Here is a 24,594-nt window from a genome sequence, read left to right as displayed (position 1 = left end):
ATTAATAATTGGGATTTTCAGTTTGGAATTTTCTGTTGTACTCCACTAGTGCAAATAATAGGTTTATGTCTAATTTTTATTTGTTTGAACCTGGAACCTCCTTGGGGAGAAGTGGCATGCTTAAGTTCCTAAGCTGCCAAAAAATGTTCTATAGTAATTGTTTAACGGTAAACTGCTTGTCACTTTAATGTCCAAATTATTTTTACATTTTCTCACTTGAGCCCTACTTAGGAATTTTGGGTTGGCAAATAGCCTGATGTAAACTGCTCAAAAGCTGTTAAAACTTTAAAGACTCATAGGATCTCTGCAATTTTTAGACCTTGAGAAATGGTTCAAAGAAAGACATTCATGTTGCTGCATTTGACCTGCAAACATGGGCTTCCTTCAGGGTGCCCAGGGAAATTTGACCCTTGCCACAAAATAAGTGAGGAAGTTGGAAGGCACCCATAGGATAACCTTAGCGTGGGAGCAGAATCTAGTTTGAATATTAGTATCCCCTCTCCATCCTCGCCCCACTCACCCTGTGCGAGCTGTGTGCCCCACGAAGCAAATGTGGGTGATGGCTGGGGTCTCGTGAGTGTGCGCAGCACCAACTACAGTCTTGCTTGGTGGAAAGTGTTTCTTACATTGTTCTAACAGAACAGTCCTTATTTTTAAAACATGTTATTTTCTTTATTGGAGTTTGTTTTCTGATTGGCATATAGTTTAAATTCTGTTAGAGTTATAGCTTGATAGATTTTTTTTTTTACAACCTCCCTACTGTCTAGATTTCTTTATAAACCATGTTCTGTTCTTTTCACCCATGGAGACTGGCCTGCTGTGGTCCCTGCTTGTTCAGCTACTGTGCTAACCATTCCTCTAGTTGTTACTGTAAGAATACCTGCTTCAAAACAGAAGCTACTGGATCTATAAAACTACAGATTCTTTTAGGACCTAGTCATCTGCGTTCATGGAATGAGCTACTGTTTGACAGTTAATAATAATGTATTTTGTCTCATACTAGATGAGATTGTCATTTTCACACCACAGTGTGGCTGATTCGGATTTGTTAGGCGTGAGCAGGGAGTCTGTTCTGTGTGAGGTTTGCTTGTAGTTGCATTATCAGTATTGCCTTGAGTTCATACAGTTTTCAGAATGGTTTTCAAGCTGCTTAGTGAAGGTACCAGTGAATCTTAGAATAGTGTATAGTAGTACAGCTTTAGACAGTTTCTTGATAAAAATAAATATCTTGTATAGTACTGAGGTGAGTGTACCCTGCCTTGTAGACCAGTGGTCTGAAACTTCATATTCAATTAAATATCTTAGAATTTTGGGAAAATTGGTTAAAATAATTGAAGCAGAAGTTGAATTTTTAAAATGTGAGTTATGCAAATATTTGTGCATATTTACCATATTTACCTATATGCCAATAATCATAGATTATTTTGGAAACTCTTAGATTTTGATCTTTGTTTCCACCTTTACTTTTCTCCCTTTCTGTGTTTTCTATCCACAGATTATCTTTTCACTGCCTTGCTTTGTTACATTATCTAGCCAAAAATAAAATATTTTTCTATTGGTTAACGTTTATACAAATATATTTTATTTACATATGGTATCAAAATGAAGTACACAAAATACTTCCGTAGTGTATAAGAAATGCTTCATTACATGTGTCTTCTTTTTAACTGGTGTGTTCTGATTCTTTATGTGTATTTTTTGCTCATAAAAGCATATTATTCTGTTTTATACAATACAACCTGAAGGATCTTATCCAGTGGTCTTATACTTTGAGTATTTTAACCAACAACTTATGGTTTTTAGTAGAAAACAAACTTTTGAAAACCTGTTAGATGCACCTATTAGCATATGACTCAGTACTAAAGTAACAGACATATATAATAGACTCATGTCTTTACATATAGGCAAATAAAATCTAATGTAGGGAATCTGTCAGTGACACTCTTTGGCTCATGTTACCAAGAACAGACTTTTCAATTTGGTATGCACTTTCTGTGTTAGACCTACTTAGATACAACTATAATGCTTATCAGCTTTACTAAGAATCAAGGTTATAATGTCGTCATGTAAGAGAATGTTCGTAGCTTTTAGATAAATGGCCTGAAGATTTTAGGGGTTGAAATGTCATGATATATATAATTTATAACCCATTAGCCACAAAATTAAATGAAGCATATTTAACAAAATGTTGACCATTTTTTAGGTAATATGTGTGTGGTACCAATGTCATTCTGTCTAGTTTTTAATATGAAAATTTTGATATAAAATTTAAAACCAGGATTTCTTAAAGCAGGAGACATTTTGAGAGATGAAATATAACACTTGTTTTTGTTTTTAAGGAACCCATTCAGACCTCTGGATATATTTGTAACTTTGAGGATTTAGAAATTAAATCTGTTCTTTTGGATGAGATATTAAAGGTAATTATCTTAGTTACTTCCTCGCTGCTGAGACAAAATACCTGACACCCACAAGTTAAAGGAAGAAAGGTTTATTTTAGCTCCTACCTTGTAGAGGTTTCAGTCCATGGTGGGCTGGCTCCAAGGCAGGGTGGCATGGCAGAGGGGCGTTGCAGAGAAGAAACAGTCCATGGCAGGGCAGGGGGCATTGCACAGCAGACAAGAGGCATCAGAAGACAAGCAGCAGCAACAGAAACAGCAGCAACAAGTGATGACGGACCAGTCAGTGGACTAATTTAGTTATCACACACCCTTAATCTGTATTCACACATCCTAGGTAGAGCTAGCTTCAGAAAGCCCCCCTATGAGTGCATGAGGCTTTAGGAGACATCTAGCTACAAGTCATAATGGTAATTCTTAAAAAACAGTTATATTTCTGTAGTCAGCTTGACTGGACTTGATCTGGGGACCAGGCAGTGTAGTGTTCCAGTTGGTTTGTGCACCCAGAGGTTGGACAGCTCTTGGGTCCATTCTTGCTGTGACTTGTGCTGTGGTTCCTGTGGGTAGGGCCTCTGTGGTTTGAAGCTCTGGCTGGCCCTGAAGGAAGGAGCACCAGGCCTTCTTTTCACCCTGTCCTGAATGGAGAAGATTTAACTTATGCTATCAGCAGTCCAACACCAGGATGGAGCCTGTGTCTGTGGTATCCTCGGGCAATGAGGGCGGACCATGTAGAGACCGGGTGCCCACAGTGCAACCCCAAACTGCTGCCAACACTGCAGTTAAACCTGAATGCGCAGCTGCTGCAGGAGTGCTGGGCACCTTGGCGTATGTGCCCATAGAGGGGCTCTTTCGCCCACTGAAGCACGTGGGCTGCCCTGGGGTGATATGCGCTGTCTGATGGTTGCTTGGCTCTTCTCTGTATGGAGAGCACTTTAAAGAGTGAAGAGGAAAATCTTGTCCTTGCTTTAGGCATCTAAGTTGTAAGACAGTGGAGCTTGTCTTTTTTTCAGTTTTCTTTTTGTGTTTTTTTTTTTTTTTGAGATAGGGTCTTCCTCTCTAGCTCAGGTTAGTCTTGAATTCACTCTGTAGCCCAGGTTGACTTCAAACTTGTGGTGATCCTCCTGCCTCAGCCTCCCATGTGTTGGGGTTACAGGTGTGTGCCACCATGCCCAGCAAGGAGCTCGTCTTGTGGCCTGTTCTCTCATGTACAGTAATGTCAAAGGGTGTCCCCTTTTCCTCACACATCCAGGAAAGTAAGCCTTCATTTGTCATGTCCCCTTTCTGAAAGGATTTAGGTTGTGAACCCTTAAATGTACTTTTAAAAACAAAGCCATAGGTGGGTTGAATTTAATGAAGGTGGCCGCAAGGTCACAGCTGGCTTTGGGTGTTAATGCTTTGTCAGAGTGAGCTGCTTGGGTCTCCAGTATCCAGGAGGGCCTGCTATACTGGTGATTCTCACAAAATGTTTGTTACATTGATATTTCAAAATGAATAATGACTTTATTGCTTCTAAAAGGTAGTAAATAGTTATATAGGCTTCAGGCATACAGAAAAGTGCTGAAAACAAAGTGAAAATAAAAACACCCAAAAATCTCACCATGTAGGTATTTTAGTCATTAGCTTTAGATAAACCTCAGAAAATCATTCATATAGCAAACTGTATATGAAAGACAGATTTGTAGATCAGATGAATAAAAGTAACTTTATCAAATTGTCATCTTTGTACAATCTATTTTTAATGTTAAGTTTAATTTTTTTTTTTTTCTTTTTGGTACCGGAATGGAACTCAGGACCTTACACTTGCCAGGCAGGTGCTTGTGCTGCTGAACTATATCCTCAGCATGTTTAATTTTAATTAAATAGTCTAAACATCAATTTACAGTGGAAAGCACTTCTCTAAAGACTGACTTCTAGACAATTTTTTCACCACAATGCCATTTTCCTCGTTTAAGGACAAAAGTTTGAAAAACTAAGTGTTATCACTTTGAAATACATTTTAACTTTTAGTAGTATTTGCTTTTTACTCTACAAGATATCATTCTTATATTTTCTCCCTCCTGCTTTTTTTGGCTAACCATATCATTATTTTTACATTGTCAAGATTTAAGACATTTTAATTTTAGTTCTTATTTTTTGTCTTTTTGAGGCAGGGTTTCACTATGCAGTTCAGGCTGGCCTTGAACTCACTTTGTAGGTCAGGCTGGCCCTGAAGTTGCAGCAATCCTCTTGCCTCAGCCTCCCACGTGCTGAGGTTACAGGTGTGTGCCACCATGCCTGGCCTCATTTTAATATTGTTTTCTAACTCTTAATTTTCAGTTTGTTAGTATTTTAAAAAAAATATTGCTGGGATTGAGCCCAGGACCACATAGATGCTAGGCAAGTGTTCTACCACCCAGCTATACCTTGCCCTTAGTTGTTTAGTCTTACATGAAGTGGATTCAAAGCTATTATCAGTCTTTTTACTGCATTTTCCCTATGTATGTGTCTTTAATTTGATTCTTCTTCTAGTTGGCTGGATTTCATCATCAGGAGTATTTTTAAAGAACGGCTAATGGTTGCTGAGTGTTTGAAAATGCCTATGGCCTTGCTGCTGTAACTAATGGTACTGACTTGATAAGTGTTTTAGGAAATACACATTTACATTGGTTAACTGTAGTCTGGGATTCTTGATGCACCCACAGGGTTCAGTTTATTGAGAAGGGGTCAGAGTGAGTGGAGAGTTAAGCTGTGACAGAAACTGACTTCTCTGTGATGGTTTGTTATCTGCCTGACTTATCACGTTACTAAAGAAAAGAATCTGTTATGCTTCTCTCTGGGGTCTTAGTGGCTCAGGAAATGTTTAGCTGGACTGTGGATTCCTTCAAGCGTATGGTTTTAGGAAATGACATGAAATTGGGTGTAACCTCACATATCTGTAATTACAGCATTCAGGGAGGTGGAGCAGGCGAATTCCAATTTCAAGTTCACCTGGGCAACTTAGTGAAACCTGGTTTCAAAATTTACAAAAAAAAATCAAAAAAGAGACGGAGATGTACCTCAGAGTTAGAACACCCCTGGGCTTAAGCCCCAGTCCAGAGAGAGAGAGAGAGAGAGAGAGAGAGAGAGAGAGAGAGAGAGAGAGAGAGAGAGGGACAAAACAAGAACAAGAAATTTTTTGGAAGACTAGAGAAGAAATAGAAAAGGAAAAAAGAAGGAGTTGATATTTACCGAAGTGCCTTCATATGAGGCATCCTGTGTCTCTTGTCACTATGACCGGCCTGGTGGGTATCCACATATCTTCCTTTGCGATGTATAAAATGATTTACTCAGAGTTCATCTGTGCATTGGTTGAGCACATTTTAACTGAGAGTCAATAAAACACAGTTCCTGGGCCTGCATAGAGAAACTAGGGAGACAGACCAGTAATGCGGCACCCGGGGCAGGTGTGGGGTGCCCTGATTCAGTTAGGTGTCGTCACTTAAAGCCCTCCGAGACTGGAGTAGTGTGCTTGGCACAGCTGGGCATTGTGCTCCTGTCAGACGTGTTCTCTCTCAGTCCTCATAGCTCTAGGAAGCAGTTTGATGATTTCCTCCACTTTGTCAGGTGAGGAATCTGGGGCCTGGAGGAAGTTATGTCACTCTCTCCTTATTATCTTCCTTATCCTCTTGCTAGCAATGGCAGAGGCAAGATTAGGCTCCAAGCTGTGCGGCTTCAAAGCTGCTGGGTGCAGTTGGTAGCACTGGCAGAAATGAGGCTTGGGGTGTGGGACAGGGTGGGCTACTAAGGGACTTTGTGCTTCCTCCTGGCATCAGCGGGGAGGAAGGCTGGGGAATGAAGTTGGAGAAGGTGGCGCTGGCTTCAGGGCACGCTGTCAGGGCACACTGCAGGGGAGGTAGGCGGTTCACCTCGCCAGTGAGCAGTGGAGTCAGAGTTAGAGCAGGTCTCCTCGAATCCAGCCTCACACCCTTCCACACTAGTTCCTCTTCTGCACGCAGGCGTCCCCTAAGGTTCCATGCTTTGAGCTCCAGTGCTGTTGCTGCAGGGTGAGGAGGGGTACTCTGGCTCCGTTTAGCTTTGTGGGGCACTTTGCTCCCTGGGTCTGGCCTCTGCTGTTTTACGCGCGGGCTCTACTTGCTTTGGTGCTTTCCTCATTACTTGTGGTGTGGAGAGATGGGTGAGTTGATTGTAACTGCTTGTTTCCTTTCTTTGCTCATTTATCTGGCTTTTTCCTCAAAGACAGTGTTTTAGTCAGCCTGCTGCATTATGACCAAACGGTAGTGAGGACAGGGCCCCTTTTCTTTCCTCTTTTTGCTGCCTATCAGAGCAGCTGCCCCTGGCTGAGAAGGTGAAGGTGAAGGAGCGAGGGAGTGAGGCTGTGGTGCTGGGTTTTCTGGCGAGAAGGAGGGTGGCCCCAGGGAGGGGTGAGAGAGAAGCAGGTGTGTAGGGCTGGGAGGGACCCTTACACTCTGTGTGCTTCTGCCGCACAGCCTGATAGCTCACGAGAGATTTCAGTGTTTTCCTTAGCACTCAAGACCCAAGCGTGGGAGTTTCTTTTCTCCCAAGGTTTGCTCACAATATGATGCGGTTCTTTTTTGTTTTTTACTGTTTTTAATTGTAAAGAAAAGCAAAAAGCCTACTTTACAAGCAACTATTTGAATTCCTTTTTTTCATCTTTACTTTTAGGATCCAGAACATCCAAACAAGGATTACATACTTAACTTTGAGATTCGGTCCCTAAGAGATAGTCGAGCCTTGATTGAGAAGGTTGGGATTGAAGATGCATCTCAATTCATAGAGGACAATCCACACCCCAGACTTTGGTATAAAAACCCTCTTGACTTCCCCAAATGCCCGATTATTGCTTGTGAAGTTCCAGCTCTGTCGTCCTGGCTCCCACACTGACTTTCTGAGGGGAATGTGCTTGCATTCTTTTCTAATTCTTAAAATATGGAAATTCATTTTAGGTTTGAGAGTTCTCATTATAAGCACAACCTTATATGAAAACATACTGATGTGTGCAAAAATACTATGATTTACTAGAAACACTAAGCATAATAAGTCTGATTCAAGACTAGTTTATCAGTGATTTACAAAACCTTATTTTTTTTTTTTTTCTAAATAAAGGCGCCTGCTAGCTGAAGCAGCTCTTCAGAAACTGGACTTGTGCACTGCAGAGCAAGCATTTGTGCGCTGCAAAGATTACCAAGGCATCAAGTTCGTGAAGCGCCTGGGCAATCTTCAGAGTGAGGCCATGAAACAGGCTGAAGTTGTGGCGTATTTCGGCAGGTTTGAAGAGGCGGAAAGAATGTATCTTGATATGGACAGAAGGTAAGTTAGGAAAGCGCAGCATCTGTCCTGCCACCAGTTCAGATGGGAAGGTTCACCTAAGATATGGATGCCTGGTGGAGACCCCAAGCCATGGGAACATCTGACAGGCCTTCGATAGTGGCTCAGCTGCTCAGCAGCAGTCCATCTCTCTCTCGCTGCACATGCCCACAGCAATCCAGATGGACAGTCCTGCTGGCTCAGGATAGCGTGCCTGGACATCACCCCCATCGTCCCAGCATGATGTAAAGAAGTATTTTATTTAAGTCATTATTTTGCTAGATAAGTTGGAACATGAAATCAAAAGACAGGAAGTTGTTTTCCTGTTCTGGTGTCTCTGTGTTGCCATAATATAGTACCTGAGCCTGTGTAATTTATGAAGAATAGTTTATTTTTCACAGTTTTGGAGTCTGGGAAATCTAAGATCGAAGGCCACAAAAACCAGGTACAGTTTCTGATGAGAGGTCTGTTTATGTTTCCAAGATGGTGTTTTGAATTCTTTTTTTTTTTTTTTGGTTTTTCTCCGGTACCGGGAACCGAACTCACGACCTTGCGCTTGCCAGGCAGGCGCTTTTGCCGCTGAGCTAAATCCCCAGCCCCGGTGTTTTGAATTCTGCACCTTCACATGGCAGAAAGCAGAAGGGCAAAAAGGGCTGTACATTCTCTGGTGGTCTCTCTTATATAAAGGTTTTTGAGACAGGATCTTTCTTGGGGTTGTTATTTTTAAGTAGGGGGGTAGTGTTTTGCTGTGCAGTGCAGGCTGGCCTTGAACTCAATATGCAGCCCAGGCTGGCCTTGAACTCACAATGATCCCCCTGCCTCAGCCTCCCGAGTGCTGGGATTACAGGCGTGTGCCACTATGCCCAGCAAGATTGGGTCATGCTGTATGTTCCTGGCTGAAGCTCACTATGTAGCCCTGGCTGGCCTTGAAGTCCTCCTGCCTCAGTCTGCTGAGTGCTGGGATGAAGGCATGTACCACCAGACACAGTTAAACATGAATTTTGGAAGGGACACACTGCTACCTGGCTGGGACTAAGTTTCTAAAGAGTTTGAAGTTACCTTGTCTGTCTGTATTCTGGCTACCTAGAACAATACCTAGCACATAATAGGCACTTGATAAATATTTGTTGAACGGGTGAACAAATGATTGGATGCCATTATTTGTAGGGACCTTGCCATTGGGCTCCGGCTGAAGTTGGTGGATTGGTTTAGAGTACTCCATCTCCTGAAAACTGGATCTGGTGATGCAGACGACAGTCTCCTCGAGCAAGCACACAATGCCATTGGAGACTACTTCGCTGACCGCCAGAAGTGGTACAGAGCTGCTCTCCATGCCCCATCTACTTCCTCAGGGTGTCTGAACATTTTCCTAGGATGTGACACTGGGGGGATGGAGCCATCCTCCTCAGTCCTAAAGTTCACATAGCTCTGCTCTCACATTGGAGAGCAAGATCCTTGAAATTGTAGGATAAGCACTGTAAAACTTGGGAGTTTCAAACATAAAAGTTGCTTTAGATCTGGGCAGCTTTTGACTGTTTGAGATTACAATATATAGTTCTGTATTATTTGATTTGTTTATGACCAAAGTAAAAGAATATATTTGTTTATTCTGTTATTAGAGGCCATTTTCAGAAGTTACTGCTTTTAGTCTGAAATTTGCAGTTTGATCAGTACACTTACATATGTCAGTGGGAGTAGTACTGTGAATGTATTTGATTAAAACAATAGCTCATAAGAATATTCAAAGTCTGTTACAATTAGAATGTGCTATGTAGTTTTTTTTCTTTTTGTCTTTTTAAGTCAGGGTCTCACTATGCAGTTCAGGCTGCTGTGAGCTCACTTTGTAGCCCAGGCTGGTCTCAAACTTGCAACGATCCTTCTGCCTCAGTCTCCCAAGTGCTAGGATTACAGCCGTGCGCCACCACGCCTGGCTGTGTGCTATGTAATTTTAAAGATTTTTTTCCAATTTAATGGTACTGTATAATTGAAAAATGATGAAATAAGTAATATAAATAATAATTATTATAGTCATCATTATGATTTATGATTATGGTTATAATTATTACTATCTGGGGATTGAACTCAGGGCTTTACACACACTGGATAACTGGTCTACTAGTGAGCTATACTCCCACTTGGTACTAATAATTCAAATGAAGGAACTTTTTTGATGCAAGTACTTTATCAGAGATTCATTTTAGCTTTAAAAGTTTTTCTTTTTCTCTTTCTGTAGGTTGAATGCTGTACAATATTATGTACAAGGCCGTAACCAGGAACGCTTAGCTGAATGCTATTATATGTTAGAAGATTATGAGGGATTAGAGAATCTTGCCAGTTCACTGCCAGAAAACCACAAGTTGCTTCCAGTAGGTGTTGCACATTTTGGTTTTTGAAGTTGTTAGGTTACTTTATAAAAATTTTTTTTATATTATATCGGGAAATGACCTTAGGACTAGTCTAAAAAAATCAAGCTCTATTCACTTGAATGTTCCTTTCAGCATCTTGTAAGTAACTGTTGAATATTGTTAATGAGTTACATTTTATTTGTTTCTCTGCTGTGTAAATCACTGAGCTGTAATGATACTTGTAGAGTTGGCAGAACTCAAATGTAGGGTTGGGACACAGTGCACTTGTGAGTTGCACCTCAAAAATTGTGTCTGTGAGTTAACAGGTAAGTATACAATTCCGATCATTCAGTGTTCTTACTGTGAACTAGGGTAGGTATCCTTGAAGTAATTGCATTTTTACTCACTGCTATTGCAACACTGGTGTTATCTTGACCATGAAAGAAATTGAAGTTACTTAGAACTGTGAGTGTGGGAAATAGTATCAGTGATGGCGAATCTTTTAGAGCTTTCAGTGATAACAGACAGCCGCCAGCAGTACACAGGCCGTAGCTTCACCACCACTGATATAGCCTATGTTAGTGTTGTCTTTTAGGTGTGTTTGATGATGCAGGAAAAATTTTGCAGTCCGGGATCCAGAACAGTAATATTACTGAGTAAATAGTAAATAATTTTAACAGTAAAGATAACTAAGTAACTAAAGTAGTAAAGTTAGTACTATAAATTTAAGTTTTAGAGAAATTTCTAATAATGTGAGAAGATGCACAAATAGTTACATGAGAAGTGCACGGCACCAAACTGTATAGTATGACGGGACATACACAAACATGCACGTACATGTGTATGCATAGGACAAAGAAGTTAGAAAGTCACGTGGAATATTTAGAGAGGTCTCTTTGGGTTATTGAGAGTATGAGTAACTTTATTTTTTCATGCTTTGTAGTTTTTTTACTATTAAAATGTATTACTTTATAATCAGAAAAAATCATTTTTGAAAAGGTAGTTGGACACAAAATGTGCGTTTATATTTCCAAATATATTTTGGAAGGAGACAGGTAAGGAGACAAAAACTGGATAATGGCCTGTGCCAAAAGATACAAAAGATTGATTTTCTGAAATTGGAGAGGGCAGCCACCAAATAGGAAAGATGGGTGGCGTGAAGTGGTTCTCCCGCGTGCGCCGCCCCCAGGGCTGCTCTGCTGTGAGTCTCAATGGATGCTAAGGGTATTGCTGGTTTTATTTTGGTTTGCTTTGAGATGGGAGTTTTGCCTTGTTGCCCAGGCTGATCTCAAACTCGTAGACTTAAGTGATCCTCCCTCTTCAGCTTTGTTGCTAGCTGTGACCACAGACACACAGGCACAAAGACATGGGCTTTTCTTTACAGAAGTATTTGGAAACTCTGGGAAGGGGCTGTGCTGATGAGTGACACTGAGCACACTGCCAGTACCTCAGGGTCGTTTTTGTACCCACGCTCATGGACTGGTTCTGGAGCTTGGTGTTGCTTGCCCTCGCTGCTGTCCTGAGAGAAGAAAGGAGTTCAGAGTCTTCAGGGTCTGCCTAGAAATCAGGTCTGCTGCCAAGCCGGTGTACTGCTGGCTTTGTGGAAGGTGGTGCCTTAGCATCTGTTCTGATTTGTAGCCCCTGCTTCTGTCTGTTTAAAAGAAAGCCACTGTAACCACCAGCCAGTTTAACACTCCTTTGTCCCTGGGGCGCTTTCTAAGTTAAAATATAAATGATTTCCTTGGCCTGTGAAATCTGATAGGACTGTTTTATCCCCACAGGAAATAGCACAGATGTTTGTGAGAGTTGGAATGTGTGAACCAGCAGTGACTGCCTTTCTGAAATGTAACCAACCAAAAGCAGCTGTAGATACCTGTGTACATCTCAACCAAGTAAGGAATTGGAATTTATTGTCTGTGGAGTCTGTTGCCTTAGGAATTTATAAGTCAGTGCAAAATTGTAGTCACCAATCGTGGTCCTGTATCTCCCCTGGAAGGGTGGGAGGGCTTGAAGGGAGCTTCGTGAAAGGAGCCAGCCAGGTACTTGCACTTGGAGCTTGAGCGCTGAGCAAGGCTTGGAGTTTGTGCTCAGCCCTTGGATTGCTGCTAGGGTGGGGGATGTGACCCACTCCAAACCAGCTCTGTCAGGGAACATGAGCTAACCTGTGTTTTTGGTCTGGCAAGTTTCTGTCTGGAAGTCATTTCATAATTTTCTGTATTGCATTAGGGCTGGGTTTTATTTCCAAAGAAGGACCCATTAAGCTTGCCATTGCCTGAGGGAGGAATTCAGTTCCTTTATCAATATTTATTTTGGCAAGTCTGTTTTCCTTCTCCTGTATAGAAAATATGTATTTGATATTTTTAGGAGCTAAAGTTTAACTGAAGTTAAAGTGGGAATTATTGTAGAAACTGCTATCAGTGTTTTTAAAAATATTTTCCTTAAAGTATTTTATAATGCTTCATTTATCTTATAAAAATCATTTTTTAAATGTTAAACCAGATAGTATTTTCTTAGTCAAAATTGCATATTTTGTTTTATAAAAAAAAATGAAAAAGTAAATCTTTTTCTGGCTCATAGTATGGACAAAAATAGAATTACAAGATTAATGTGGTTGTAAACTTTGAAACTTTCTTTTTCAAATGCACTTGTTAAACCAGTCTTAGATCATTTAATCATCTGGCACATGTTTAGCTTATAGAATTTATGATTGCTCTGATTTTAAGTGATTTTAAAAAAATACCAGTTTTCTATTTTAAAGCACTGTATTGTTACCTGTTATAAATTTAAGGTCTTATTGTGTGAATTTTATGACATGTTAGTGTGAATACTTAGGTGAGTGAATGATAGGTTTTTTTCTCCTAGTGGAACAAAGCTGTTGAATTGGCTAAAAGTCATAGTATGAAAGAAATTGGATCGCTGTTAGCTAGGTATGCATCTCATTTACTGGAGAAGAATAAGACTCTTGATGCTGTAGAACTCTATCGGAAAGCCAGTTACTTTTTTGATGCTGCTAAACTGATGTTTAAGGTAATGTAGTAATCTTGGTGAGTATCTTTTTTTGTAATTATAATTTTTTTTTTTCATATATATGTTAGTTCTAAGCAGATTTTTCATTTTCTTTGGAAACATGTTTACTGTAGCAAAACCCTCTGGCTTTATTACTGCTATTAACATGTTATTTTGATATTACTTTTACTACCCAGGCTATTTATTAGCAATTTATTGACAACTAAACAATTATAAATTTGGCATTGAAATTAGTAAAAAATTAAAAAATTTGCTGGGATCACCAAGTACAAGTTTCCTTAACTGGGAATTAAATCTTTTTGATAATACAGTTCTGTACTGTACATATTTTTGAATATTACATGTTTTATAATACCATTTGGAAAGAATATAACAAGTACCATATTAATCTATGCACAACTTGTATTTTGTTATATCATTTAGAGTATCAAATTCCAGTTAATTTTGGAAATGATTATGTTTGTACAAATATAGATTTAGAAATATCTTCCTAAATTTTTTAATTATTGAAGATCGCCGATGAAGAGGCAAAAAAAAGAACTAAACCATTGCGTGTCAAGAAACTGTACGTGCTCGCGGCCTTGCTGGTGGAGCAGTACCACGGACAGGTGAAGAGCAGCCAGCGGGGGAAGGCCAGAGGGCAGAGCTCGGAGGTGAGGGGCAGGGAACAGCGGGAATCATGCGGGTGTGTGAAAGCCAAACATGTCACATTTCTCTTTACAGACACTTTAATTTGCATGTCTGCATTAATTTCTTTATATGATAGAGAAGAAATGACTGAGGAGTAGTGTTCAAACTTAGAAATTTCTTCTTAGAAATAATGGAAATTATTTTTAATAAAAGACTAATAGATAGTCTTTGCTTTAAAATTTTCATTTGTTAAAATTTTTACATACCTGGTAAATCTTTCTTTCTAATCAGAGGATTTTGAAAACTTCATGGGAATTTGTGTTAGCCTATAGAAGTGGAGGGTACCTAAGAATATGTGTATTACTTTACGATGTAAACAGATCTCAAGAGTACCTTAAAGTTTAATCAGTTCTGTTTAAAACTTGATTGTAACAGTGGACCAAAATAAGAATTATAATATCTGTCATGACAGTTTCATAATGATGAAGTCTGCTTATTTAGATACATTAATATGTTAGAGTTTCAGAAGCCACCTCATGGTACCAGCCGTGGCAGTGTGGCAGGTGATACTGTATGTGTTTGAGCTGATAGAAAGCATGCGTTGGCTTTTCTCTTAGGCCACTTCGGCTTTGGCTGGTTTGCTGGAAGAGGAAGTTCTGTCTACAACTAGCCGGTTCACAGACAATGCTTGGAGAGGGGCCGAGGCGTATCACTTCTTTATCCTCGCACAGAGGCAGCTGTATGAAGGCTATGTTGACACCGCGTTGAAAACAGGTGGGTGTGTCACCGAGTGTGTACAGCTTGTGTGGAAGTCTTCAATTTGCTTTTATATTAAGTTCAGTACCTTTATCCCTATGAATTTATTTTTACATGTTTAAAATTATGCTGTGTATAATTTTTGTACATCCCCCTTTTGAAATTTTTAAAAACTCTTTTTAGTATGTAGCATTACATTTAATTTACAGAAATACCAGAAATTTGACATCTTGAGGCATGGTGGCCCATGCCTGTAATCCCAGCACTTGTGAGGCTGAGGCAGGAGGATCATTATCTCTGTGAGTTCAAGGCCAGCGTGGGCTACAAAGTGAGCTCAAGACCAGCCTGAACTGTATAGTGAAACCCTGTCTCAAAAAGACACACACAATAAAAGTTTGACATAAGCAAAAATAGGCATAAAACATTCAGGTGCTCTCCATCTAAAGTTGAACATGTACTGGCCCAGTCTATATCCTTCTGGAAAGCTGTATCTAAATCTATATTTACTTCAAAGTTGTGAAAATTTTTTTCAAAATATAATGGCATAATTTTGTGTGCTTAAAAAAATTACGTTTTCATATTGTGTACATTTCTATAGTATTTGCCTTATTTTTTTATAAAAATAATTCTTATAATTTGAATCAAACCAAGAATATAAAGAAAAAGATAAATTCATCTAACAATTTTTAAAATAATCTTATAACTCAGATATAATCATTGCTTGCCTTTGCGTAAACTTCCTTTTAGATGTTTTTCCATGCTTGAGTTTACTTTTTCCTTTGTATGTTGTAATTATCCTCTCCCATAGGTAAACATAGATCTGTGTCATTTTTAATGTGTATAATACTCCATGATCTTTATGTACTATAATTTTATAGATTATTTACATACAGTATCCGGATCTAGATATCTTCTTGATTAACTATATTTTAGAGCTTAAATATATCAACTCCAGAGAACATCATTAGGAGATATATGTACAGCTGCAGCAGATGAGTGCCTGACATGTTACTGTACCTTCCGCATGGCTCTGCAATGGTCTCCCCTGCCTCCCACTCACGCTGTGGGCAACAGTGGAGCCCTCTCTGCCGCTCGGGTTGTCACTAAGTGTCCATCACACTTGAGCCCTTCTAGACCTCGATCTATGTTCTCATGGAAGGATTATTTTTAAAAACTCTTTCAGATAAATTCTTGTAATTGAATGTTTGTAGAATTCTATAAGGGTGATTTTTTGTTGTTGTTTGTATGAGATCTTTGGAGATTATATATAATCTCTTTTATATATATTGATTTCCCCCAGCATTTATAAATTATCATTACTTAGCCTTTCAGGGTCTTTTTTATGTAAAGTATGTATAATGGTATCTTCCACACAGAACTGTTTTAATGATTGAGAAGTTCTTGAAAAGAAAATTCACTTATAATGGTGCTGGGATTTGTGAGCTTTTAGTAACTTGTAGCTGTGATAAGGATATTGGTAGTGTTTTAATATGTCACATCTGGCAGTCTTTTCTTTTGTGTTTTTCACTTAGGAGTCATGTGTAAGAAGTCTTTCACTTCAAGTTTATTACATATTGTATTTTATAATAAGTTCTTTTGTTATCCTAAAGCCACTTATTAAAAATATATTCTTCCTTTACAGATTTGAAATTCTACCAGAAAACTTAATTTATATACATGCTTAATCCATCCTAGATAGTTGTTTTCTGTTCATATATTTCTGTGCTGGTATTTCCATCTTATTTACTTTTATATATAACATCTGGGACTTAAGCTCTCTATTTCTCTCCTTTTTGAAATAGATTTTTGGGTATTTTTGTGTATTTGTTCATCCAGATCAACTTAATCTTTTAGAGAGTAGGAGCCCACTGGGTTAAAATTACATTAACTTAATATATTAATATTTGGATCCTTGGTATATTTATGAGTTTTCTTATCTAGAAACATCAATTTTTAAAACCTATTTGTGAGCTGGGTGGGGTGGTGTGCGCCTGTAATCCTAGTTCTTGGGAGGTGGAGGCAGGAGGATCTCTGTGAATTTGAGGCCAGCCTGGGCTAGAAAGTGAGTTCAGGGCCAGTCTTAACTGCATAGTGAGACCCTGACTCAAAAAGACAAGAACAAAAGAAAATAAAAATACTAACACCTATTCGTGTATTATTTGTCTAATGAGTCATAGTTTTCTTCTTATATGCTCTAGACATTTCTTTTGCAGTCTATTCCTATTAGTGTTTCATTGACAGTGGATCTATATAAGTTTTTCTAATTGTTGACGTATTGTATAAAAGAATTTTATTTTTATAACTGACCTTCATTTAATTTTAACCAGTTAATATATAAATAAACTTTATACAGTTTCTAGACTTACATTGAAAGAAAACTTAGACCTTAGAGATTCTTCACCAAGGGGTTGAAGATATCCATATGCTTCAGATTTTTTTGTCTTTCAGTGATAAAATTATCTGAGCCAATATATGCCCTATAAAGTATTCCCTGTGAATATGTTACATTTCAGGTATAAAATTAGACAGTTGTATTTATTGTAACAATATGTTTTTGTAAATATCTTCCGCTGAACTTTTCAGCACTTGACCTTTTGAACCACTTTATAGGAATCTAATTATAAAATACTGATTATATTATTTTACTTATTTTATGAAAATTCCAATATACCATGAAATGATATTAAGACTGCAAGGTCTAAAGAAGAAAAAGAAACAAATTAATTATAAATCTGGTATTAATTCTGCAGTATATTTTTAATTTTTTAATTTAATTTTTTTTATAAGACAGGGTCTCACTATGCAGTACAGGCAGGCTTTGAGCTCACTATGTAGCTCAGGGTGGCCTTGAACTCACAGTGATCCCCCGTCTCAGCCTCCCGAGTGCTAGGATTACAGGCATGTGCCACCACGCTGGGCCTGCATTACATTTTTAAAGAAAGATAGCATCTCAGGTGTAGAAAAAATGCCAAAGTATAGCAGCTACCAAAATAAATGGTATGAACTGGCAATTTAGAGGCTAATTTTCATGTCTTTTTTCTTAAAGATGTGTATGTATTATTCATTAAGACAAACAAGCATTATTCAATCAAAGGAACACAAAGAGTAAACATATGATTTCATTTTGCTTTGCTTTTTTGCAAAAAGAAATATACTGAGAATTTTTACTAACAATATAATATTAAATTTTCTGGAATGCCACTGAAACTTCTTTTTTGGGGGCAGGTACCAAGAATTGAATTCAACCTTGTGCTTACCAGGCAGGCACTGTGTCACTGAACTATATCCTGGAGCCCCTGAAATTTCTAAGTGGAATAAAAAATGCATGTTTCAACACCAGAAACTTTTGTCTGTGTGTATCTTTTTAAATTGGCTTGACAACGTGCATCATTTAGTGGTGGATTTTTAAATTTTTTAATTACTTTAAAATTTTGTGGTACTGGGCATTGAACTCAGGACTTTGTACATGGGAGGCCATCACTCTGCCACTGAACTACTCCCACAGTCCTTTTTATTTTCGTTTGAGACCAAGTCTCGCTAACTCGCCCAGGTTCTCCTTGCATTTGTAACCCTCCTGCCACAGACTCCTGAGTAGGTGGGATTGCAGGAGTGTACCACTGGTCCTGGCTTAGTGGGGCTTACTTTTATAGGACCTGAGCTGTTTTTTGGCTTCACAGAACCTGGAAATCACATATCCTACTACATATCCTACTAGTGCACCTGTCTCTCAGCTGTTTTTTCTTTGTTTGTTAAAGTTCATGGATGTTAAACTAGAACACAATACATAACCTTTGCTGGGAGTGTTCATGATCATTTTCTAAAACCTCCATTGTCCTCTTTCATAGCTCTTCACCTGCGAGACTATGAAGACGTTATTCCTGCAGTTGAGATCTACTCTCTGTTGGCACTGTGTGCGTGTGCCAGTAGAGCCTTTGGCACTTGTTCAAAAGCTTTTATTAAACTGGAATCCTTAGAGACCCTGAGTTCAGAACAGAAACAGCAATATGAAGATCTTGCTCTAGAAATCTTTACCAAGCATGCTCCAAAAGATACCAGGAAATCTGAATTGGACAACCTCCTTGAAGGGTAGGCTAACTATAATCAGTAAACGTCATTGTTCCTTTTTAGAAGCTTGGATTTCTATATGTTTAATGTGTAATTCGGTAATTAAAGCATTGAATTTTGAATTAACTGACCTTAACAGTACACTGTATTTATATTAAAGTTTATTAGTGCTTTATTTTTCATTGTAAGTGAAGTTTTTATTTGAAAAATACATTTTGAAATAAAGAGTATTTTATTTGGTTTATCTTGAAGTATTTTTCATCCTTCAGGTTTTAATTATATTAAATACATTAAATGAGATTGCGTAGAGATTTTAGAATGTAATCAGGTGTTTTGTGCTCATTTTTACAGTGGAGAAGGGAAGCTGCCTACGTGTGTGGCCACGGGAAGCCCCATCACTGAGTACCAGTTCTGGATGTGCAGCGTGTGCAAGCACTGCGTGCATGCTCAGGAGATCGGCAGCTACGCCTTCTGCCCCCTGTGCCACAGCGCAGTGGGATAAGCAGAGGCGCATATGGATAATTGTAAAAGAGACATAGTGTGTAGAATTATATATGTAGTGAGGTTGATTTCCATTAGTTTTATACGAAAATCAGCTTCATTATTTTATAGTTGTATTTTTGCACAATATATATATATATAGATAGATAGTAGGTTAATTGTTGCACAGAAATACAATGATGAATTAAAGAGGCTCACTAATGTAAAACTTAGGAAGTTGATCTCATTTTCTATCTAGCAATCCTTTGTATATTTTATGATTGGTTATATAACACTGGAAATATTCAAATAAATATTTTTCTACAATGTCAACGTTGCTAATTCATTATAAAATCTCAGGGAGGTACATAGGGGATGGATGAAGCTTGTAAGTGAGCAAAGTTGAGTTTGGGGAATTAACACTAATCCTGTATTATAAGGAAATGAACTCTTTTGGCTGTATTTACTTAAAACCAAGGGGCATTATGGTGGGTAAAGAACACCCAAATCGTATTTTTCTAATGGAAACATGTACCTCAGCATAATGGTAGCTGGCTGTGCATCTCAGTAGCTGCACTGGGGGGCTACAGGGAGCAATCTTTGTGTTCATCCACTTGATCTGACAAATGGCAAGGTGGATGCATGGGTGTTAAAGTGTAGATGGGTGAGTTTTACCCACGTTATTTGCCATATTACATTTTTGTGTATATAATTTGTTTTGTTACATGTTTTCTTTTGCTTTTCCTTATAGAATTAGCCCAATTCAGTACAATACTACATGACAATTCACTTTTACAGCTTTGGGAGGAGGTTAAAAGTGAGTCATCAGGTGGCTCAGCTACTGATGATGACTTGGATCATGTAAGACAAAGAAGTTAGCAAAATATGACAGATAGAGAAGTACAGAATGAAGACCCTAATTCAGACGAGGAAGAAAACAGTAATGTAAGTAAATATTTGTCTGGTCAATATTGTACAAAATGGTCGTGAATACCTGAACTATCCAACCTTAGACCTAGCTCAAAAAATGTTATTACGTTCTTGCCAGGGGTGAAACCTATTGGATGGAATGTCAACACTGTGATTCAATGTTGGAAATTGTTTCTAATGCATGATATGCTACAAGATACTTTGAAATACACTAATAATGAAATACAAGAAAATATTCTACACGCATCAATAGTAATACTCAAAAATATTTATCATGACACCTCACTGAACTAAAAGCCTTCATAGCAGGACTTCATCATTGTAATTGTCAGAACCTAAAGGATTTATGGAGAAGTGGCAGATGTGGCACTTGGAAGGCTAAGGCAGGTGGATCCTATGAGTTCAAGGTTAGTTGGTTGTACATAGTAAGTTCAAGGCTAGCCTGGACTATGTAGCAAGACCCTGTCTAAGAAAACCAAACAACAGTGAAAAAAGATTGATAGCGAATTCTCAACACAAATGAAACCAGAAATACTCACATTTTACCACAAAACAAAAGGCGAAGCAGATGTTGTTGACCAGTTACACAGCAACTATGCAGTCACTTGGAACACAAAGTGTTGGGCTGTGGCTGTGTTTTACATAATTATGTCAAGCAAAGTTTCATAGTTTACAAAGAAAACAAGCACAAAATATCAGAGAAAGTTTTTTAGAGGATTGGGACTGGAATTGATAAATTATCGATTACAGCAGAGGGATAACAGTATGTATCTGCTCAAAGAACTTTGCAAAAGAATTCTGGAGCAGACTTAGGAACAGACAGGTGAAATACCACAAGAACCTCCTAACAAAACAGCAAGACCAGCAAGATGCCAAGTATGTCCTACCAAGAGAAGAACAGCAAAACCAAACACAAGTGCTGTCAGTGTAAGCAAGACTTGTGCATGGAACATGTTGCTGTCATGTGTGAAGACTGCCTCTAGGTATGATAACTGAAGCAAATATTATTTCTGTGGTAGAGTTTTATTTGTATTTTCACTGTAGTTCACACAGGAATATATTTGTGCTGTTATTTTTTGGATTGTATAAGCAGGTAAATAGTTGATGTTAAAAATGTTAATGTACACACATTACATAATTAAAAATTAATATTTTATTGTCCTATATATATTTATATAACTCATAGAATTAAAAATTAATAATTCACCAATAGAAATACTTCTAAAAGAGTGGATGTTGTACCCTCATAATTGGCCTTTCTCTTTTTTTGCCTTTCCTAAAAATTTATCACGATGGCCCTTAAACTAAGCAAGTATTAAATATTTTCTATGCTATATTTTTAAAAATGAGATGGTATTTTAAGATACTTTGTATAATGTGAATTGTTTTTAAATCTGTTGTTTTAGTCTATCCAAGAGAAGCATTTGGCATTCATTGTTATGCTGTTGTATAGAAACCTCAGCTGCACTGACAAGAGCTGACACAGACATGCACATTTTTTAGTGTTTTGAGAGATGCTGTTCATTTACTTCATTTCAGTTCTCTTGTTTTTAGTCCATGTTGCAGTGCATAATGGTGACATCCTTGTTGGGAGCTGGTGCACGGACACAGCACATCTCAGTTCTGTTTTCGTCTCCTTCCCCTCCCCTGTATTCCTCTCCCTGCATCTTTTGATCCCCCTCCCATTTGAGAAAGATCTGTCTCCCTACTTCCTATTATTTATGTTTTATTTTGCTCTTTATTTATATTTTGGGTTTCTCATATAAGAGAAATCATGTGATATACAAACTTGTGTTTCTGATTTATTTCACTTAACATTATGTTCTCAAGATGCACCTAGTTTCCTACCAATGTCTCAACTCTATCCTTCATCACAGAGTAGTACTTCAATGTATGTGTAAATACCACATTTTCTGTCCCCATTCATGTTTCTTGACATATAGGCTGCTTCCAAGATTTAGCTATTATGAACTGTGTTGCTATAATAAACATGGATGTGCATGTATCCACTGTAATATGATGTCTTTAACTCTTGGGAAGATACCTAGATGGGGAATAACTAGGTCAAATGGAATTTCTATTTTTTTTTTTTGTTTTTTTTGAGAAAGTTCCCTGCTGTTTTCCATAGTGGTTGTACTAATTTACATTCCCCTTAACAATGTAGAAGGGTTTCTTTTTTTCCATAGCCTTGCCAGAATTTATTATTTGATTTCTTGATGAAGACCATTCTTTCTGGGGTAAGGTGGAATCTCAGTGTTGTTTGAATTTGCATTTTTCTAATGGCCAGTGATATTGAACATTTCTTCATGTATTTATTGGCCATTTTTACTTCTGAGAAGTACTGATTTGTCTCACTTGCCCATTTTTAAATTGTGTCTTGTCTTTCTGGGGGTCTAATTTTTAAAAAATTCTTTCTATTCTAGATGTTAGTCCTCTATGTGAGGAATAGCTGGCAAAAATTTTTTTCCCTTTGGTAGATTGTCTCTTCACTCTATTAGTTATTTCTTTTGCTGTACTGAAGCTGTTTTTAAAAAATATGATCTCACTTTTTGTTTATTGGTACTATTTTCTATGCAACTGGGGTTCTGTTAAGAAAGTCCTTGCCTATAGCTATGACTTCAAGAGTTTTACCTGTCAGATCTTTTGGCAAATTATTTCTGTTTCAGCATTTAGATCTTTGATCCATTTTGATTTCAGTTTAGTGCATGGGGAAAGATCTGGGTGTAGACTCAGTCTTTTGCATGTGGATAGTTAGGTTTCCCAGCACCATTTATTGAAGAGGTTATCCTTCCTCTGGTGTGTGTTTTTGTCTCCTTTGTTCAAGATCCAATAGTTGAATGTGCACAGGGTTGTTTTTGGACCCTGTATTCTGTTTCATTGATCTATCTATCTGTTTTTGTGCCAGTACTGTGCTATTTTTATCACTGTAGCTTTGTAATGTAACTTCAAACCTAGGATTGTGATGCCTTCTGCTTTACTATTGCTACCCAGGATTGTTTTTTATATCCTTGGGCTTTTCTGCTTGCAACAGAAATTTTAGGATTGTTTTCTTCAGTTCTGTAAAGAATGCTGTTGGTATTTTGATTGGGATTGAGTTAATGCAACATATCAGTTTTGGAAGTGTAGCCATTTGACTATATTGATTCTTGCTGTCCAGGAACATGAAATATTTTCTGATGTCCTCTTTGATCTCCTTTCCCAGAGTACTGTAGTTTTTGTTGTGAGGTCTTTCACCTTCTTTAGTTAGGTTAGTTGCTAAGTATTTAATTTTTCTCAGTGCTATTATGAATAGTAATTTTTTCCTAATTTATTTTTCAAAGTCACTATAGGAATGTTGATTTTTGTACCCTGCCCTGCTGAGTTTGATTATCAGTTCTAGAAGTTTTTTGATTACTTTTCTTGGGTGTTCTATATAAAAGATCATATTGTCTGTAAATTGTAATTTGACTTCTTCCTTTCCTATACGTATCCCTTTTATTTCTTTGTTTTGTCTAATTGCTCCGGCCAATATTTTGAATACCATTTTGAACAGGAGTGGTATTGTGGTTTGTGTTAGATGTTCCCCCAAAGCCTCATGCAGTCATAGAGGTTTTTTTGGAGGTGGCTCAATCTAGGGACTGTGATTTATTTGCAGTGCAATGCTGGGATTAAGAGTGCTGGGATTAAGGGTGAGTAATTGCTGGATCAGTCCACTGACTCGGTTGGCACCACCCTAATCCCAGCAGTCTGGATAAAATAAAAGGGGAAGAAAGAGGTTTATTTCCCCCTCTTTGCTCTCTGTTTCTCATTGCTTTGCTGTCTTCTGCCACCATGAACTGTTGCCCCTCTGCCTTGGAGCCAGCCAATTATAGACTGAAACCCTACAAAACGAGCTAAATAAACCTTTCCTCCTTTGACTTTGGGTGTCAGGTATTTTATCCAAGCATCGAGCAAAAGTAACTAAGACAGAATTTGAAGTGGAGTTTTTGCCATTACTGTACCTGACCATGTGGCTCAGGAGCCTTGGAAGTGGCTAATGGGACAAGTTTGGAAAGGTCTGGTGATGCTGGCTGAAAAAAGCAGTCCTGGAAAGCCTTAGGCTGTACTTGATGGGAGGTTCTGCTCAGAGCTGAGAAGACCAGAATGCTGATAGAAATGCCACCAGTAAAGACCAGGGTCAGGAGTTTCCTGCTGGGAAGGACTACATTGGCAGTTGGACTCCAGATGATATATATTATGCTTTGGCAGAAAGTTTGTCTGCATTTTTCTCAGTTCCAGGAACTTTGCTTAAGACTAAGATTAAAGGTTTTGGACTAACTAATCTTGCAGAAAAAATTTAAGACAAGTAAAATGTTGAGGCAGTGGCATGACTACTGTTGGGGGCTTTTAGCCAGATCTATGTGGTGAATCAAGAATAAAGATCCCAGCAGAATGATTTAAAACATTTTGAGTTTGGCCAGAAAGGAAGCACCAGTGAATCCAGGGACTGCAAAGATGGAACAGAGGAGAACATGGTAGATGAGTAGGAACAGGAGAATAGAAAAAGTAGCTTGAAGACATCACACAAAACAGCAGGACTCCAGCCTTTGCAGCCTCAAAATTGCAAAAGCAAAAGACTGCTTTGATAAGAGAGCCCCAGGGCACCATATTCCAGAATGGCAGTGGCCTCAGGAAGTTTT

General features: G+C 38.3%; 1 protein-coding gene across 1 annotated transcript in view; it reads left to right on the top strand.

Annotated features, from left to right (window-relative positions):
* Wdr35 (WD repeat domain 35) overlaps positions 1-19,339 on the top strand; it is a 61,591-nt gene extending 42,252 nt beyond the window's left edge. The window contains exons 17-27 of the mRNA XM_005400340.2: positions 2,340-2,420; positions 7,062-7,198; positions 7,503-7,706; positions 8,871-9,017; positions 9,937-10,069; positions 11,830-11,940; positions 12,911-13,075; positions 13,588-13,728; positions 14,323-14,479; positions 18,307-18,547; positions 18,878-19,339. Coding sequence (XP_005400397.1) covers positions 2,340-2,420; positions 7,062-7,198; positions 7,503-7,706; positions 8,871-9,017; positions 9,937-10,069; positions 11,830-11,940; positions 12,911-13,075; positions 13,588-13,728; positions 14,323-14,479; positions 18,307-18,547; positions 18,878-19,028 — 1,668 coding nt within the window. The 3' untranslated portion in view covers positions 19,029-19,339. The remainder of the gene's footprint in view (positions 1-2,339; positions 2,421-7,061; positions 7,199-7,502; positions 7,707-8,870; positions 9,018-9,936; positions 10,070-11,829; positions 11,941-12,910; positions 13,076-13,587; positions 13,729-14,322; positions 14,480-18,306; positions 18,548-18,877) is intronic.
* The last annotated feature ends 5,255 nt before the right edge of the window (positions 19,340-24,594 follow it).

Source organism: Chinchilla lanigera, unplaced genomic scaffold, assembly GCF_000276665.1.
Source record: "Chinchilla lanigera isolate Chin_1 unplaced genomic scaffold, ChiLan1.0 scaffold00068, whole genome shotgun sequence".
Classification (NCBI taxonomy): Eukaryota; Metazoa; Chordata; class Mammalia; order Rodentia; family Chinchillidae; genus Chinchilla; species Chinchilla lanigera.
This window is presented reverse-complemented; position numbering and strand designations above follow the sequence as displayed.